The 18,851-nt window shown below is 36.4% G+C and overlaps 1 protein-coding gene across 2 annotated transcripts in view; it reads right to left on the bottom strand.

Annotated features, from left to right (window-relative positions):
- Nucleotides 1–18,851, bottom strand: part of dazap1 (DAZ associated protein 1) — a 34,377-nt gene that overhangs the window by 4,037 nt on the left and 11,489 nt on the right. The window contains exons 7-12 of one of the 2 annotated variants that reach the window (XM_014990918.2): nucleotides 14,153–14,235; nucleotides 10,466–10,613; nucleotides 8,999–9,031; nucleotides 7,581–7,730; nucleotides 5,269–5,433; nucleotides 1,440–1,532 (exon numbers count right to left, since the gene is read on the bottom strand). In XM_014990918.2, the coding sequence (XP_014846404.2) occupies nucleotides 1,440–1,532; nucleotides 5,269–5,433; nucleotides 7,581–7,730; nucleotides 8,999–9,031; nucleotides 10,466–10,613; nucleotides 14,153–14,235 (672 nt within the window). The remainder of the gene's footprint in view (nucleotides 1–1,439; nucleotides 1,533–5,268; nucleotides 5,434–7,580; nucleotides 7,731–8,998; nucleotides 9,032–10,465; nucleotides 10,614–14,152; nucleotides 14,236–18,851) is intronic. The other variant, XM_014990919.2, reaches the window with a different exon arrangement.

The raw sequence follows: 18,851 nt of genomic DNA, 5'->3' as shown, positions 1-18,851 counted from the left end.
CCTGATTAATTATTCATTTTACCCCCAAAAACGGTTTCTATTTATGTAGAGGAGTAGTGCCTAACTTATTTTCATTTTGGGCAAAATCAGAATCAAGAATTTCCTCAAAGGGCCGGATGTTTGTTATAGCAAAATGTGTTGATAAAACAACACACTAATAAGCTGATAAATATTAATAAATATCCTTTTCTGCATTACATCAGTAGTTCTTGAAATGAAATATTGAACATATTTTCACATTGATGTTATTTGACAATATACACATAAAACTGCTTTAATTTGATTGATAAAATAACATTTAAGCACATTTTTTTGACTTGAAAGATTCTCTAGGGTCACATAAACGGTTTTGAGTTTGACATGTGATGTAGAGCTGTTAATATTTTTATTTTAAAATAACCTAAACATTTAAAAAAGGTGGATTTTTCCCAAAATTGTCAAAAATTGTATTTTAATGAGATATTTCATGTAGAAAGTTTCACCTAAATTAGAGCAATAAGTTTGTTTTGTTTTTTTTTTTGCTGTTTTGATGTAAAATGTGTGGAGTGTCTTGTATAGTATGCATAACATTTCTAATTGATTTAGGCACTGGATGGCACCATTTCCCTGCAAAAACAGAAGGGAAACACAGGAACTACTAAGAAAGGAAACTCCCTGAGGAGATGGTTCAGACCTAGGCCTGAATGTCAGCTTTGGTTCCCAAATTGGTGGCCAGATTTTCAGATTTTAGGTATTTTCCTGTCCTGGCAGCATCCAGTTCAAAACAAGAGTGAAGCTATCAAAACATTTCTAAAAAAGATCTAAACAACTTGAGTGGAAAGATGAGGGAGAGAAAAAGAGAGGAAGAAATGCACAAATAGAAGAATACAAGACTTTGTTTTTTTTTTTTTTGTTTTTTTTTGGAAGAATGATCCCAACAGGACCATCAGAGAGAGAAGAATCTGTGAGAAACTCAGATTTACTGGTATGCTGGTCTCCTTTCAATCTTCTTTCCTTTCTCACCCCTTTAGCTACAATTAGAGACAGTAGATGGGGGAAAAACGATGGGTGAATGGACTGCTGATGCATAGACAACTGAACCATGAACAAAATCTCTGACAATTAGATCATCCTTTTAGAAATCAGCAAAGCAATGCAGACAGTCAACAACAAAAAAGGAGGACATGTTCATCTTGGTATAGTCAAACCACAGCCACTGATTTGAGCTAAACTAGCCAATTCGATGTAAATGTCTTTCAAATCCAGCCAGCTGTCATGTCAACGATAGCCGGGCTTAACTATACAAGAAGGCACGCGGTAATTTGTATGTACATGCAAAAATGTACATGCAAAATACAACACACACAAAGCCAAACAATCAAGCTGCAGCTCTGTAAGAACTAAAGTAGTGAAGAAAATAAATGCTTCTTTTTGTTGGAGAAGACAATGCTGGCACCTACCTGCACTATATCCTCCCTGCTCATCCTGACCATAACTGTGAGAAGGACGCGTTGGTCCGTAGGCAGAGGGGTCCTGAGGGTAGTTACCCAGGCCTATCAGGGAGATGAGGAGACCAGGTTGACTGAACCCAGATTGTGCTGGCTGACTACCTTATTATAGTTCCCTCACTGACTGTGTACATCTATGCTCACTCACTGGCTCCGCGTTTTACTCTGCTCTACCTTTCTGCATCGTCCGCTGGTTAAGAAGGACTGAAAATCATGCCAAAACTAAGTGCTCGGGGTCGCTATCTAAATAAATATCTTACGTTAAAGATAAATGTTTAAGGTTTTACTGTGAATAGCCAGTGGGAAATTATCTTTGTGTGGTTTCATTTCAAATTTATCTGTTTTAGGCATTTGAAAAAACTGCAGTTTACAATGCAAATGCTTGTCATGACGTATTTCTACCACTTGGGGGCAGGCTAACGTACATTCAACAAGACTTTGAGCTTCTTTTTGCCTGTTTGTGCAGCTTTTTACCCTTCCACACTTACAGAAAACATCAATTATAATAAACCAGGCTGTAATTTAGATAAAAAATATCAAACTGTTCACTGCAGCTGTAAAATGTGTTCTTGATAAAGCAACTTTCTTCATAAACAAGATTGTTCATTTGGCTTGAAATGACACGCATAGAAATCTTTCTGTGATTTTCTCTACAGATTAATCTAAACACCTTAAATAATTAATGTTTGTAGCTAAAATTAGATTTAACAAATTACCTGCATTTCAGTATATTTGAACCTAAATTAAACATTAATTTATCTCAGTAATTTAATTTAAAATGAAATATTATATCGATTTTACATGCAAAGTGAGGTATTTCCCGTTTTTAACTAAAAAATTTTTAGGATTATGGCTCAAAGCAAATGAAAACTTAAACTTCAGTTTCTCAGAAAATGTGATAATTATTGCCAAAACAATCATGGGCTGTTCCTGTGACTAACAGACAGTCCTTGACTCTCTCCACAAAGAAGTTAAGGTGCAAATGGTTGTTGCTAAGAAGGCTCACCATTTACAGAATGCTTGAAAGCATGTCAATTGAAAGTTGAGTGGAAGGAAAAAATGTGATAAAATGTCAACACTCAACAGAGGTAACTGCAGGCTTGAGAAGATTGTGAACGAAAACCCATTCAATAGTTCGTGTGAGATTCAAACCCTTGAATCAAATCGACTTACAAGATACTAGGAATATTTATTTCTTTGTGTTAAAGGGGCGACATTATCTACTTTTCAGGCACGTAGTGCCATCTGAAAGCTGTTATAAAAAAGTTGTACATCAATCAAACATGAAGGAATTTGACTTTGCAATTTAATGCCTTGAAATTGGGCCTCTGTCTCTTTAAGAAGCTCCTACTCTTTCTCCGCCTCCAGGAAGTCATCACAACGTTCCTCCATTTCTGCGCTGAGAAGTAGCTTTTATAAAATATTATTAATTTTAAAAATAACACTGAGTTCATTTTCAGATTTTTAAATGTCTAAACTTATCAATTATATTCTAATTTATTAACATTGTGAGAAAAATATCCAAGAGTTAGTCAAAATTGACTATTTGGGATCTCTGTAGAGATTAATTTAGATTTGATCTTAATCCCTATTACCCTATTAATTAAAAAAAAGGTAAGATGTGGTAATGGGTGAGCATTTGGCCAATATTAACTTGACCAAAAACAAGGGAAAAGTATCTGGTCTGTTGCCAAACAGACCAGATACTGGTCTGTTCTTTCATAAACAGTTAACATGAATGTTTAGTGAGTAAATATGTGTAAAATTGGAAAAACACTAAAAATAAAATGAAGAACTCATTCAAGGAGGTTTTAAACTCTTATTTAGGGATTTCGTTGCTGAAAATATTTAACATGCATCCCCACTGGCTTAATCCTGACTAAACCTTCATCACTTCTCCTGAGCCAAACACAAACTAAACAAAACCCTTACAAATAAATAATGTTAGCTCCACTGCTAGCTACTCTTTTCTACAAACGGTTAAGGACTTAACATCAACAGCACCACATCACACAAAAAGTCTAGTAGTTTCTACCGGGTCTGCAAACATTTGAAGCAAAAAAGGTGAATGGGACGCCCAGCACAAGCAGGAAACACTGAACAAGATGGACACCTGCCATGACTGACAGCGGTCACATGACTGCTCCAAACATGAACTCAGCAGATTCAAGCAGCTGAAAGCCAAGAGTGAAAACAGACAGAAAACCGAAGCTTCTTCTACATTAATGTCTTTTATCCGGCTGCGTTTATGTCACTATGGTTGTTTTCACTGCATTTCCGTTTATTTTAAAGCTGAATAAATGTTGGATTTTCAGGTAACTACAGCTACTGCATTGTCGTCTTTAAAAAAGAAAATAATCAAGAAGTAGGGATTTTAATTCCCTATATATCTGCATAAATGCTTACTGTAATGTAAGCAGTTTACTACTTTATAAAAGATTAATGTAACTTTCCATCCCACAACTCTACACGTCTAGCAAAAATTTTAATTTTTATAGATACACCAATTGGCCAGAAATTAGATCCTTGTTCATTAGAAATATCAAAACTAAAATTTCCCACAGTTTTCAGTCTATAAATGCATCACAATATGTGCTTTGAAGCTCTTTTTAAGCTTTTGAAATTTAATTTGCTTTGATAAATGCATAAATGAGGAGAACCTTGGAATTTTGGTTCAAAACTAGTACCTCTAATCCAAAAATCTGCAACTTTTTAATTTCAGACCAGTAAAATAAAACTTGGTTAGAGCTGCAAATGTCACGACTTTTTAAAAAAAGATAACTTGCAATTTTAGAAATTTGTTGTCATTTTTAAAGAGCTACCATTTTACTTCTATTTTTAAGGTTTGAAATAAAGGTAAACACACAATTTAGCAATTTTTTTTCTGTGGGATAGAAAATTATAAGAAAATCAAAAAGCACAGATTACACAGATTTAGCTTTACCCGATACAAATTCTGCAAAAAATAAAACATAAGAAAATTAAGTGTACGTTAATGCTATGTTGCTAATTTATTGCATTTTAGGCAATATAACGTTTATTTTCTCATTTAAACAGAACAGAATAGTTATTTGCATGTTTAATACATTTCCAATGTTGCATAAAAAGGCATAAATGGCTAAATAAAAAATCTCTAGAAGGTGCCAAATTTTTTATCTGATTAAATCATCAAAATAATCGATTACCAGAATAATAATTCCAGCCCTATACTTTGCTAAGAAAGCGAAATTAATCAGAAATTTTTTTTTAAAAAAAAGGTGACATTGTCATGCAAGTGCCCTTCTAAAACAACCATGCCAAGATTAGGGTTAGAGAGGAAGAAGGTGGAAGAGTTAATATAAAAAGTGGTAGAATTGGGATCAAATCACAAATCCAGCACACAGAGCATGAAGAAGCCCTTAAAAAAACAAAAACAAACAAAACACACTGCAAGGCAGGATGATCTAATTCAAACCCAACTAAGACCTACCAATCTTTAAAAACCAAAGCACTGCCCAGCTGTGACAGAAATTATTGCCGAGGACTCCTGGAAAACGTCAGCAGCGTCTCCACAGCAGAGCCAGAGGTGTTCATGTACGCAGAAAGCATGTATGGATGTCCAAGCTAAATGGGACCAAAGAGCAAGCTCCTGCTGCTGTAATGAACTCAGATGTTGCACCAGGTTGGAGTGTATTTGGGAAGATGTGCAGGACTCAAAGGAATGATTAAAAACACAACAATAAATCAAAAAGGTACAGAAAACGTGCAGGACACTCCCTTCCTTCCTTCAGGCTTTTCTTACCATACTGGCTGTAAGGAAAATCAGGCTGCCCTGTGGGAGCCTTGCTCAAGTCCTGAGTTGGCGTGGTTGCGGGGGCAAAGCCCAGCGTTGCCGTTCCCGGTGTGGTGGGAGGAGGAGGAACCTGCGGAGCGTACTGGTCTGCCTGGGGTGTGCCGAAACTGTAACCTGTAGGAGAAGATCAGACAACCGCAGTGAGCCGCCTACAGAGAGCCGTTTGTTTCAATGTAAACAAACATCTCCAGTTAAATAAACCTGGAAGGAAACAAATAATAGACCATTTTATTCTGAAGTTTTATCCCAGGATACTTCCAAAGAGAATTCACACATCAATACGTTTTAAATAATTAATTCTCTGGTTTGTTGGAGTTATTTTAAAGATTTGTTGAACATCATTTACAAAACATTAACATAACTACCATCAAAAACACGTGCCAACATGAGCTGGGTTCGTAAACTTTTCCTAACTCCCAGGTAGGTTTTTCATAACTTTTCTAGCACCAGATTTTAGAGATAAAAAACAATAAAATATACTAAAAAAGAGAAAAAAAGAGTTTCTATTCACTATTAGGTACAATTTATTACTGAAATGTCTCACACTCTGTACACCTGACTGGACTGAGAATTACTAATACATAAATAAAAAAAAAACCTCTCCAATTTCAATACCATTAAAGTAAAAAATATAAGCCAATATTTATTTCATTTACAAAAATCAAAAAGTCACTATTAAAAATAACACAAACAATCCAAATAAATAGTATTGAGGTAAATAATGTTCCTGCTCAGAGTAAATGCTTCAACACAATATAAAAAGGAAATTAGAAACAAATATCCCAAAAAAATACTGTTTTCTGGCATTTAGCAAGTAGAAATAATTTTTGTGATTATTATTGAAGTAAAACAATAAAAGTTTGGTCTGATTTAACTTCAAACTGTGAAAAAAGTGCCTTTTTATTAGGTGTATGAAAGTATCTGGTTTCAACTGTAAAAATAATTTTCAAAATTTAGGCTTTTAGTAATACGTTAGATAATTGCACTTTATTACAAAACTGATTGCTTGATTATCAAGCACCTTGAAAACCTTGAGAGCACTGAAATTCAAGCTTTTCAAGGATTTCCAGCACAGGTACGAACCCTGTGCGAGTCAGTAATCCTTTATGGTTATTCCAGCTGCATTTAATTCATTTCTGAGTCTGCAAGTCATGCTGTCCTCTGATAGGACGAAGGTTACTCCTTTACAGCAGCTTAACACACACCCTCCTTCACTCTCACGGTTTAACAAGTAATAAAACGTTCTGGTCCAAAATTATTCAAATATGACTTTAAATCTACAAAAACACAATAAAAAGTAAGGCTATAAAATTTTATATACAAAGTTGAAACCAAAGTGGAAAAGTTTTATTGAGAAAAACTAAATGCATCCCGTAAGTCAACAGTTTGTAGAGCAACATTTAGCAGAAAAATACTTGAATTTCTGTGTGACTTTATCAGCCTCACACATCGTGAAGGAGTTTTGACTCAGATTATATGCAGTCAGGACATAAAAACTGTTTTAACAAATATGCAAAAAAATTACTTATGTTTTTTGTATATTTGTTATAAGTGTCGCCATGTTGTAACAGTTAATATGTGAAAAGATCGATCTCCTCCACCTCCTTCCTGACTACGGAGAATTAATCAATCGCCTTCTGAAGAAATACACCACTGACCAAAATCAGCCAATCAGAGCCAGGAGGGTCTTAACGCTGTAAATCAACCTCATGTACTCGCTGCTCTACGTGGTAATGGTGAGAAACAACTTAAAGTCATAGGAATACTGTTTATCCACCGTCATCGGTGGCCATGCTACGTAGCCTGAGCATTCACAACAGGCTATGTTAGCTGCAGCATAGCAGAGCGAAAAGGAGAGATGAGCAGCTCCACACGGAGGGTGATTGACAGCGCTAAGACCCTCCTCCTGGCTCTGATTGGTTGTTTCTAGAGAGGAGCTCGATTTTTCACAGGTTGTCTTAAACTATCAGTTTCAACAAATATGTAAAGACATTTTTATAAAAGTTGCAGCTTTAAGGTTAGACTTGGTAAGCGACTTAGTAGCTCAGATCACTTTATTATGTGCTCACTAGATTAAACGCTACAACTGAAAGAGGGTAAACTGTATTTGATTTATTTAAAATGACACATCCAATCCATCTGCTGGCTTATCTTCTCCAGAAAAACGACTCCGACCACATCAGTTTATACAAAATTCCTGCATAAAATCCCCTTGAAATGATGCTATCAGAGTAAGTAATCGTTGTGAATGAAGGACTGACCGAACTGAGGTGCTGTGCTGTAGCCCTGCTGAGGGTAGCCCTGAGGTGCTGCGAAGCTGCCGGCCGGCGTGGTGACCAGGAATGCGTTAAAGGGTGACGGAGGTTGCGTGGGGGTTCCCCGGCCTGCTGAAAGCGAAGGTACATACCCACCTGCTCAAACAAAGAAAGCATCCATCAATTACTCAATGGAGAAACTTTCTTTTTTAATCACGATTTGACTTGTTTTCATTTATCGACTCAACAGTAACTCTGACAAACATATTGACTGGTTACCAGTATCATAACACACAACCGTCATCATTTTTCAGCTTTTCATGTTTCCATCTTTTTCTCATCAAAAAGTGACTGAAGTTTTCACTGGCTGCATGGTGGACAGGGTTCTACTACGCTGTCCCTCCCCCACATGTTGCTGCACACTGAAATTCAGCTGGATGACAGAAGCTTACAACATGTTTCCCTACTTTAAAGCGAAGAAAAGATGTTTTGAAAATAACTCGGATTAGGAAAAATAGTCAGTCATGACTGGAGAAGGGTTAAATTAATTTTTTTTTTTTTAAGAAAATAAACATTTTGTTACCTAAAATGCAATAACGTACCATTTCTTTTAGCGTACACTTGATCATTTGTAGCAAAAGACACATCTGCAGCTAAAAAAATACTTCTAGGCTTTTGATCTTTTAATTCTTTTTTCAAGTAATCAATTCATATTTTGATAGCAAAAGGTGGTTAAGAGATTTTTTTTCCCCAGAATTTGATCCAGGCGAAGCAAAAAACTGCCACTAGAGTAGTAAAACATTTACAGGCAAAGAAGGGTTTGGTTTTTCTTTTTTACATATGTATATATCTTAAATGCAAAATAAATATATTTGTGTTTAGTTCTGACTCAGTCCTGCTCCGAGTACGCCATTTTTCAGCCGATTTACTACAGTTAGCAATTAGTTAAACTAGTTTTAATCACAATTAATTCATTTCAGTTTATTGTAAAGCCCATAATATCATTACTGAAGGTTACCATACAACAGCTTTTATTTGTGTTTTAATAACTTAAGCTACAGCAGCATCTGAAAGCTGAGTTTTCTGACAGGTCGACACTCCAGCGACCCCCGCAGGTTGACCTGCAGGCTGACATGAAGTCAAGCCTGACCAACAGCAGAGTGACGCCGGAAACATTCAACCCCGCCATCTGGCTCAAGTAGTAAATTATCAGCAGCCTCAGCCATTATGAATCAGTGATAACATGCAGTGCTAGACTGTCAGCAGCACGATGGCCACAGTGCTTCAGCCCCGTTTCTGCCACGTGAGCGTTTCCAGATAAGCACATGATCACACAGCCACACCACATCTATCAGCAATCTCACAGCCAGCCAGCATGCAGAAAACTTAAGGAAGGGTCCGTCAGTAGAGGAGCTGGTACCCACCTATAGGCTGGCCGGCAGCGGACACCCACACTCCTTCAGGAAGAGAAAAAAGCCACAGTTTAAAACCGACCCAGAAAAGGTAAAATGTTACAGTTTAAACAAGGACTAATTTACATAAACTAGGTTCATGTTTAAAGGTGACCTGTTATGCTTTCTGCATGGTAAACTTGTCTTTTCCAGCAGTCATTATACAGCGAATACAGTGGTAAAACTAGCTGAGCAAACGTGCTGGAACTCTGCTTGGGTTGCCAGGTAACAGGCAGAGATCCGCTGATGTTGCTAGGTAACGGCACAGTGCCCATTTATTGTGACTTATCGAGAGGTTTCTGAAATGGCTCACTTTCCAAAGACCAAAATACTTTAACTTAAAGCCAAAAAGCACGTAGGTACATATTTTTAAGCTTAGGAAGTTTTTAGAAGCAATTGAGACCCAAGTGGAAGAACAAAAACATGCAAAATGTGAATTATGCTTAACAGGTTACCTTTAAAGTTCAAGGCAATGAGAGCAAGGACTAATCTACATAAACTGGATTAATGTTTAAAGGTGACCTATTATGCTTCTTTGAACTGCTTAGAATAGGTCTATGTGTGATAAAAAAAAACATGTTTTTTTTTTTTTGCATAAAATTATTCTTAGATAATGATATTTTAGTCTACTCAATATTTTGATCTCCTTTTAGAATGAGTTGTTTAGGGCCTCTAGCCACTTTAAATCTGAACAAGTTGATGCTGGCCACGCCCCCCAACTCAACATTTACACATTTGTGAAAATGTCTGCAAACAAATCAATCAGTCAAGTTTATTTGTGAAGCACATTTCAGCAAGGCAGGTGAAAGTGCTTTACATAAAGAAAATTATAAAGAAAACACCATACAGTCCACAGTTGAACAAACTTTACATTTTGATGAGTGCCATCACTAAAAATCATACAGATGTGTAATTATACAACTGAATCTTTGAATTGCAGAAGTGGAACCTCCTGCACAACTAACAAGAATGCAGCAATTTCGGATGGCAAGTCTACAATAAAACTACTGTCTTTTCCTGCAGCCAATCAAACGTGCTGGAACTCTGCTTGGGTTGCTAGGTAACGGGGAGAGTTCTGCTGATGTTGCTAGGTAACGGGCAGAGTTCCACTGATGTTGCTAGTTAACCACGCATTGCCCATTAATTATGACTTATTGGGAGGTTTTTGAAACGGCTCACTTTCCAAAGACCAAACTACTTTAGCTTACAACCAAATAACATCTGGGTGTTTTTGTTTCTAAGCGGATGGGCCGTTTTTAGAAGCAGCCGAGAAGTACAAATATGTGCAAAATATGAATTTTGCCTAACAGGTCCCCTTTAAAGTTCAAGGTAACAAGAACAAGTGCTAATCTACATAAACTGGGTTAATATTTACCCAGAACATGTTCCATATCTACACAGGTTGTTGCTCGTTTCACTCTGGGACTCGGTCCCACTCACCCTGTGGGCCGTAAGCCTGTTGCCAGCCTGGGGCCGGCTGTGCTGTCCAACCATTAGCTGCAGTCAAAATCCCCCTGGGAGCCCACTGGCCAGGACCAAGCTGGCCAGGAGCTTTGTTGTCACGAGGTTCTGCCTTCTTTACTTCCACCTGGATGAAGGACAAGAAGGGCACATTTGGCAACACCTGTAAACGGGTCAAATAAATCCTTCACCTGCCCTATCTGTGATGCTTACGCTTAACGTTTTGGGCCAGTTTAAAATCTTTCACTTTATGTTTATTGGATTAATGTGGGGGAGCTACTTAGATTACATTTAAAGTGTAGCCACAAGAGCTGCACAACTATGTGTCTCAGGTACTTGTTACACAATTAAGTCATTCAATGATTGTACTTTTAAAACATTTTGGCTCCAGATCTTAAAATGTACCCGAGAAACATAGATTTATGTATTTATTTGTTATCAATTGCCCTATGTAAGATCAATACATTCTAATGTAATGTCATGACTTACCTTTCTTCAGCTAATGCTTAAAAAAGGATCTAATTTATCAAATTTATTTGGAGTAAGTTTTGGAGCGTTAATGGATGTAAAGAGAAAGTTGTGTCTTGGTTCTAACAGGATAAACAGTAAACATGCAGATTGTACAAATGAACAGTTTTTTTTTTGTTTTTTTTAAGTCAACATAAAACAGAATCTTCATACTGTGTCAAAAAAGATAGTAATTGATCCCAATTGAAAAATTAGCTCCAGTTATGTGTTGTTCCACTAACTACGCTAGCAGCTAACCAGAGCAAAGAAGCAGGTTGAGACCAAGCGGAGCCAACCAGAAATAGACTGAAGGGTTGACTTATTGGGGTCACCTTGCAGGAGGAAAACGAATAGCAAATTCCTCCCCGCTTTAAGGTGTTACCACCTTCCCCAGCTTCCCGTCTTCTTTCTCTGTTGACCTAATTACATGCACATGTTTCCAGCAGTGGCCCTCGCCGCCGCCGGCTGCTACCTGAGCATTTTCTCCCCATGGGCGCCGCAGCTACAAGTGATGGATACCATGACTTCTGCGTGGTCCCCAACAGCAGAACTGGGATTTCTTCCACAGTTTGATGTGCTCCAGTTTCTAATTTTGTAACTTATATCTCCCAGGCTCCCTCTAGTCCCGGCGTAAAGTCAAGTCAAGAACAATGGATTAAGTCGAGCCGCGATTCCTGTAGGAAACGAGGGCAAAGTCGAGGCGAGCGGGTACCAAAGGTACGCGCACAGGTTGGGCTGAATCATTAACCGACTAAACGGGTTTCAACTCATCTTTGTAATGTTATAATCAGCAAAGCTTAATGTCTCATTACTTGGCAATAAAAAGCCTGTTCAGGTTTTTACTCGTCTTCCTGGGGAGGTTTTTCAAATTAAAAGCAGCTGTGACCCATTAGGTCAAGTTATTTAAAGAACAAAACAACTGTCTTTATTAAATTCCTTTCAACTTTTCACTGATGTCACAATCCTGAGCCTATAAAATCTCTGTCCAATCTATATCAGGGTTTCTCCAGGTTTTACCAACTCAAATTTAAGACTTTTTATGACCAGAATTTAAGACATGTATCACAACAGAAATGGACTAAAGAAATGGCAACAGAAGAGACCCAGTGGCAAAGACTAACTGCTGATAAATTTTCAATTACACATAATGGCTGTAAAAAAGCTGGCTAGCGTTACTCTTGCTAGCAAGCTAGTTAGCTAACAAGAGTATATTAGCAGCTAGCTACAAGTAGCAGCAACTGCCTTCAATCATAGAACACAACAAATGCAGACAAATTTATGCATAACGGTAAAGTCCTGCAAGAAAAAAAACTACATAGAATCAGATTAAAAAGTCTAAACATATTTAAGTCCAACTTATTGATTTTCAATTAATTTAAGACATTTTAAGGCCTTCATTTTAAATGCATTAATTTAAATTTTTTTAAGGATGCCCACAGAAATCCTTCTATTTATTCAAATGCAACTTATATATTTCCAGATAATATGTGCTATGAGCTGTTGTAGAGGACTATAAATGATAAAAATAGACATTAAAACTCTGTATGCATGTGGCATGTTCTTATTCAAGTAGGTTTACAAAATGGGAGAAGATGGCAACCAGTAGCATAAACTGGATTTACATAATTTCTGTTTGTACTGAATACTCTCAAACAGTTCCTCAAAAGGGTTTATTACATTAATAATAGTTGAGAAAGTTTTTTTTTTTTACATGTTTAATCCATTTTGTTCTGTAATGCTAAAGGGAACTGTGCATTTGGTTTATGACATTTTTTAAATAAATCCCAATTATATTTTCAGTTTGTATTTAAGCAGAAGTTATCTTAGAAAACTTTAATGATCAAATCTGTTAAACATTCGCTTATTCGCACTGAGAAATAATCTCAGCCAAGCAAATAAACTTTTAGTTTTTAGTTATGTTAACAGCTACAACAGCATTTTTAAATACAACTTGAATTGTGCCAGAATATAAAATGGTACAGATGTGGACAAATTATAATTTATTGTATTAGCATAACATCACAATGAGAATTTAACTGTGGATGTTTTGAAATATTCAGAGTGAGATTTTGCTGCTGTAATAAAAACTGAACTTTACTCAAGGTTTTGTTCACATCTAGTAAATTAAACTGACTTTCACAACATTTCTGTTTTTGCATCCCTAATGTCATGCAAAAACAAAGTTTATCAATGCTCCATAATACTTACTGTTGTTTGTATTAAGGCAGAAAATTAGGCTAACTTTTTTAATTAGACCAAATGTAACTAAATTAACACCAATGATTCAAGAGCTGCAAGGAAACCGACATGTTTGGAGCAAATATCAGATATGTTTTGATTAAAACTTGCCAATTTTGTGGGTGGGTTTTACTCAGCTGAGGCAGCAGCTGGTGGTGTTTACTACACACACTGAGCCGACACACACTGTGCCAAAAAGGTTGTGAAGAGTGTTCGAATGCGACACCACCAACAGAGTGTTGTTTCTGCCTGTATGAGCAGCTTACCTGCCTCTATCTGAAACGCCTTGCAACGAGTGCAGTAAACTCCATCCATCTGGAGAACCCAGCAAGCTAAACAAACACCCAGAAGTGATATGCAAATATCTTTTTTTTTGCCTGGCGCTTCACACTTTCCTTTTTGCTTTTTCCGACAGCTAACAGACACAGTATGGAGATTCGACTGAGGTCACCGAGTTGAACTTTTTCAAAAAGAAAAAAAAAAATAAATTAAAAAATAAAAACATGTTGACATGTAAGTGACCTGCCAACAAAACATTAGAAAACAGACAAAAGAAAGAATGAAGAAATAAAGAAAACAGAACTGATTAGACCAATCCTTTAGGTGATAAATGGTATTTTAAACTACTTGAATTGGAAATAATTTTCCACTGCAAGCCAGAAAAATATGATAAATTTAAGAAATTTTGGTTAAATCTACTGGAGACACTCTAAAGGAGTGGTCAGTTTAAACAAAGCCTTGGGCGACAATTAAATCCACACAGAAGCCGATAAGTTGTTAAGTGGTGCCAATATTCTTGTTATTTTAGGATGTTAAATGATGCATTTAAGCTGCTGATGAAAATTCTGACAATCATCATCAGAGCACATCGCCCAAGCCTCTGTTCGATCTTAAGGGTAAAATAAAACTACAACTACACACTTTTTTGCCCATGATGTCGTGAAAATGCATGTTGACAGCCTGGTCCACTGATTGTTCGGCCTCGAAAGTAATAAATCCAAAACCTAGCCAACGACCAAGAGTGAATCAAGGTAGCAGGGGGTTGTGACAACACAAGATGAAGAACAGTATTGGGCTTCAGCAGATTGAGGATCCGTCAAGGATGAGCAAGAGGCTCCTGGGGTTCGGATGACGTCGCAGACTTGCAGAGCAACACAAATCCAAGACTAAAGCCTGGGGGGATTGAAGGAAACCTTTTTCTTTAGCAATACTTGGTGAAATGAACAATTATGAACAGCTTACATTTTAAACATGAAGGATGATGGGTGAGGATCATTACAAAATGAGGTCGGTCAGTAAGGTCAATTTTCCACCTAAATAATAAATTGCAGTATTGTTAAATATTGTTAGTGCCGTTTCATCCAAACCCCACCTTGATCTGTCCCCAGGTATATTGCTGTGGAGCACACACTCGCAGCAGCCATTGTTAATGCATCACAAAAACATGGAGTAACACAAATTGTAGAATGCCTAAAGCTTTCTCCGAGCTTTCCCAAATTCAGTATTTTTTTTACTTTTGAGTCTGCCAGGATAAGCCTAAAAAAAAACGGACATTCGCAAAACTGCTTACAAAGGTAACACAAAGATACAGGTCGTAGCGTTTTCCCCTCGCCGATCCGTTTATTTATTTCGCTCAAAGGGTTTCACGGGGAATACACAAAGTGCACCAAGAAGAATCGAGTTCAAAGTCAAACTTTTTGGGAACACCAACCTCTCAATGAACTACTTCAAAACTTCTCTACAGAGTGTTAACAAGCTGCAGTGATCTACTTTTCAATCTGATTATCTTTGGGTTCTGGCAGAACTGGGTTGAGAGCACATCTCCACTTGGGGACCTAACCTGGATCCAATTAAACGTCCTACGAGACGATTTCAGAGACCTCTAGTGCAACGCCAGGCGTTCCCCCGCCTTATGCTCTACCGCTATTAATAACATCTGTCAATGACCCGTCCCCAACCTAAATTTACAACCACGCTGGCACCATTAAGAAGTTTGAAATATCTTGGTTGCACTCAAACTGGAATGGCAGAAAATGGTTTCTAAAATGTTGGTTATGTGTGTGTATATATATATATATATATATATTTTTTTTTTTATATATATATATAATGGGGTTTTATTTTAACAATGTTATCAATGTGAAGTTTGTCAAAATTTGTTTATTCTTTGAATTTATTTTGTTTAGTCAACATTTATTTTCTTTTTCCACTGCTCTTGGCGGTGGTTACCGTAGCAACCTGTAACTGCCACTTTTTCAGGTGTCTGTAACTGTGGTATGTATTAGAATTAGCTCTGCGTTTTCTTTACAAGTATTATATTTTAACATGTATTTTAGATAAAATTAATAATGCAGTGTTTCATGAGTAAATTTGCTATGTTTTGTATATATTTTTAACTGCCATCATTATTAATGTTGCCCATTTTAGCCATGTTTAATGTTACAATGATAACTGCTGCCAACTTCTCATTGGGAGCTATTGTTTTGCATGTTTTAAGGTTATTTATTGCATTTTTTATATTATATTACATAGAAAGGTTACATATTACACCTGGAGTGAAAATTATTGATCCCCTTAAGGGACACAGGTGATTTTTTTTCTTTTGTATTCCTTCACAGTGATAAATATCAATTTAAACTTGCACTTATATATACTTCTTAACTCTTTGGTGCAGGAATTCAATTTATTAACTGCATGTTTGTGAAATATATTTCGGTATAGATGGGACTCCACATGAAAACTGCCTGTTATTAACCATTCAGACAACCAAACCTGTCAGATGGCGACAGTACTCCATGAAAATAACTCCAATAGTCCAAATAGTTTGGATTTTTCTTTCTTTCAAGCTTGCTTGCTTTCTTTCAGAAAGTTTTCCGTCGTGTTTATGTTTTAAAGATGGAAAGCTCATGTTTGACCCGTTTTGCCTCCGGCATTTAGCACACAGGTTTTGTGGTGCGCTAATCCAAAAGAAGATGTAAAACATCTGATGTCTTACAAATGAGATATTCTAACATACATAGAAACAAAAGGTACAAAAATGTTATATTGTAGGGTAACACTTTATTTGAAGGGGGTTGAATAAGACTGTCATGACACTGTCATAAACATGACATAACACCTGTCATGAACATGAATAAGCCTTCATGAATATTTATGACTGTTGTCATAAAGCGTCATTCGGTAAATTATGACACTTTTAATACAAAGTTGACATTATTCAAAATGTCTTTGTTATGACAACTTGACATTAACCAAGAAATCATTACTGATATAAATTTGTTATAAATGTATTACTGATTGCACTTTAAAAATTAGGTAACTTTATGTTATTAAAGGTAAAGTTTAAACAGTAATATTTCTTGGTAAATGTCAAGTTGTCATAACAAAGACATTTTGAATAATGTCAACTTTGTATTAAAAGTGTCATAATTTACCGAATGACGCTTTATGACAACAGTCATAAATATTCATGAAGGCTTATTCATGTTCATGACAGGTGTTATGTCATGTTTATGACGGTGTCATGACAGTCTTATTCAACCCCTTTCAAATAAAGGGGTTGAATAATAGATGAAACTGCTATTGTAGCAGTTTGTGCATTTAAGATGCAAGAACTGACTATAGTACATAGTAGGGAATGCAAATGAAAAAACATGTCTCAATATGTTTAAACTTTACACAGGAAGGATGTTTAAAACCCAAACTTGCAGATTAAATGAATCAGTCAAATATCAAACAAGTCAAAAATATTTAATAAATTATTTTCATATACTTAATAAATTCAGATCTCAATACTCTCCACAATGGATGTGCAGATGTTATCGCCAATTTGCTAACACTTATATAAGCTGTTAATTTATTAATGCATGTATGCCAAAAACCACCACTGATTACAGGTTTTTGATTTAACACTAAACGCAGAATCTGATCAGTGCAATTGAAAATGTGGTGCCAGTTTTCTACCAGTAAATAATACATATGGTTAGAATAAATGCAGTAAATATTTCATATGCACCCATCCACCAGAATAACCTGATTGAAAACTCTCAGTAAGTCGGTTCTCTCTCTCACCACTTATCTCAGTCTAAGCCCAGTCTAAAAACTGATGCACCTTCTGTAGACCCCGTTTCAGAGTAAAAATGAAGTGCTTTTACAACAGGCCTGTACCTCTGTGTTACCTGTCAATGCACAGTAACCTAAAGGAGAAAAGACAAATCTTATGAAAACAAAGTTAATCACATTCAAACCATTCACAAGGAGAAAGGGGACAGAAGAAAGAAAAATAGAAAGGGCTTACTTACAAAAATACTTAATTTTCTACAAACGGGAAAACATACTATGCCATTTAAGATACAAGTACAAGTTACTTCTAAATCAAGGTAAAGAAAACTTATTCCAATCTTTAAGACATATAAAGTAGTTTTAGTACCAGAAAACGTTAATACTATTAAAGATTAAATAAATTATTGTTACTGATGCAGATCATCATGTTAAATCCCAATGATAAATTATTCTGGGTTCCTCCCAACAGCGGATGAATGGTGACATAAAAGGCGGAGCGATAATGGAAGCAGTGGGTCAGCGGCCGCATCGCCGCGATGCGGGACGAGCGCAGATGAAACAGCTGTGGCTGTAACTCAGCGGGCCGAGCCTGACGCCAGCACAGCCGGCGGGACGAGTCTGATTCCCAAGGAGACCGTGAATGCTAAAAGTGTCGACACATGTCAAAGGCTCATCATTTATTTATGACTTAACCGGACAGATGTAAAAGTCAGTCATTTCTGTAGTCGGGAAATAGGTTAGAGAAACTTTTCAATGGGTGAAAAATGTTTAGTTCAATGCTATTGTTCCTGTGGTAACGATGTCGTATTCGCCATATGGATTTTGGGTTGCGAGCCGCCGCTCTGAAGGACAAATCCCTCTTTAGATGCTCAAACTGTTCTCAATATGCCAGCTGCGCACTGTGATTAAGTGCTGTATTTTTTGGAGCACCTATTTTTCCCACAGTCTCCTTATCAGGTAGCAGTTCCTTTTAGCTCTGATCCCAGAATGCATTTCATTAACTTCTTCATTAATTGAATGAATCCGTTTTGTTGTATTTTATAGGAGAAGCATCTACTATGAAAAAAAAACAAAAAAAAAAGATAGCATTTTATGAAGCTATACATCAACATGTGTAATTAATGCCACTGTGGACACGGATTTGCATTCATCCGTCCCATGTGGGATTTTCTAATTTTTCTTTTTGCATAAAAAGAAAATATCTTTATAACAGCACAGAAAAAAATGCACTGATTCAATTACAAATATTTATTTTAGCTGTGTTTTTACGGCTTAGTGTAGTGTTTTGTAGCAAGAACCTTTAAAAAAAAAAAAACATATTAAACATAACATACTATTAAATATAAATGTATGTGTCCTGGTGCTTTTGTTCCTATAAAGCAAAACATTACATAAAACTTTAGACAACGATGCATTAACATTAACTGAATCCTGTTAAAATACACAAAACATTTGCCCTGCTGTCACTGCCACAGTAAGTGTAAGGCATATTTTCAAGCAAATGCGACAAAAACAAAACAAAAACAAAAACTAGAACTCGCAAAATTCCTGCAAAATA

The sequence above is a fragment of the Poecilia mexicana genome, unplaced genomic scaffold (genome assembly GCF_051168715.1).
Source record: "Poecilia mexicana isolate PSO_F unplaced genomic scaffold, ASM5116871v1 scaffold_4, whole genome shotgun sequence".
NCBI lineage: Eukaryota > Metazoa > Chordata > Actinopteri > Cyprinodontiformes > Poeciliidae > Poecilia > Poecilia mexicana.
This window is presented reverse-complemented; position numbering and strand designations above follow the sequence as displayed.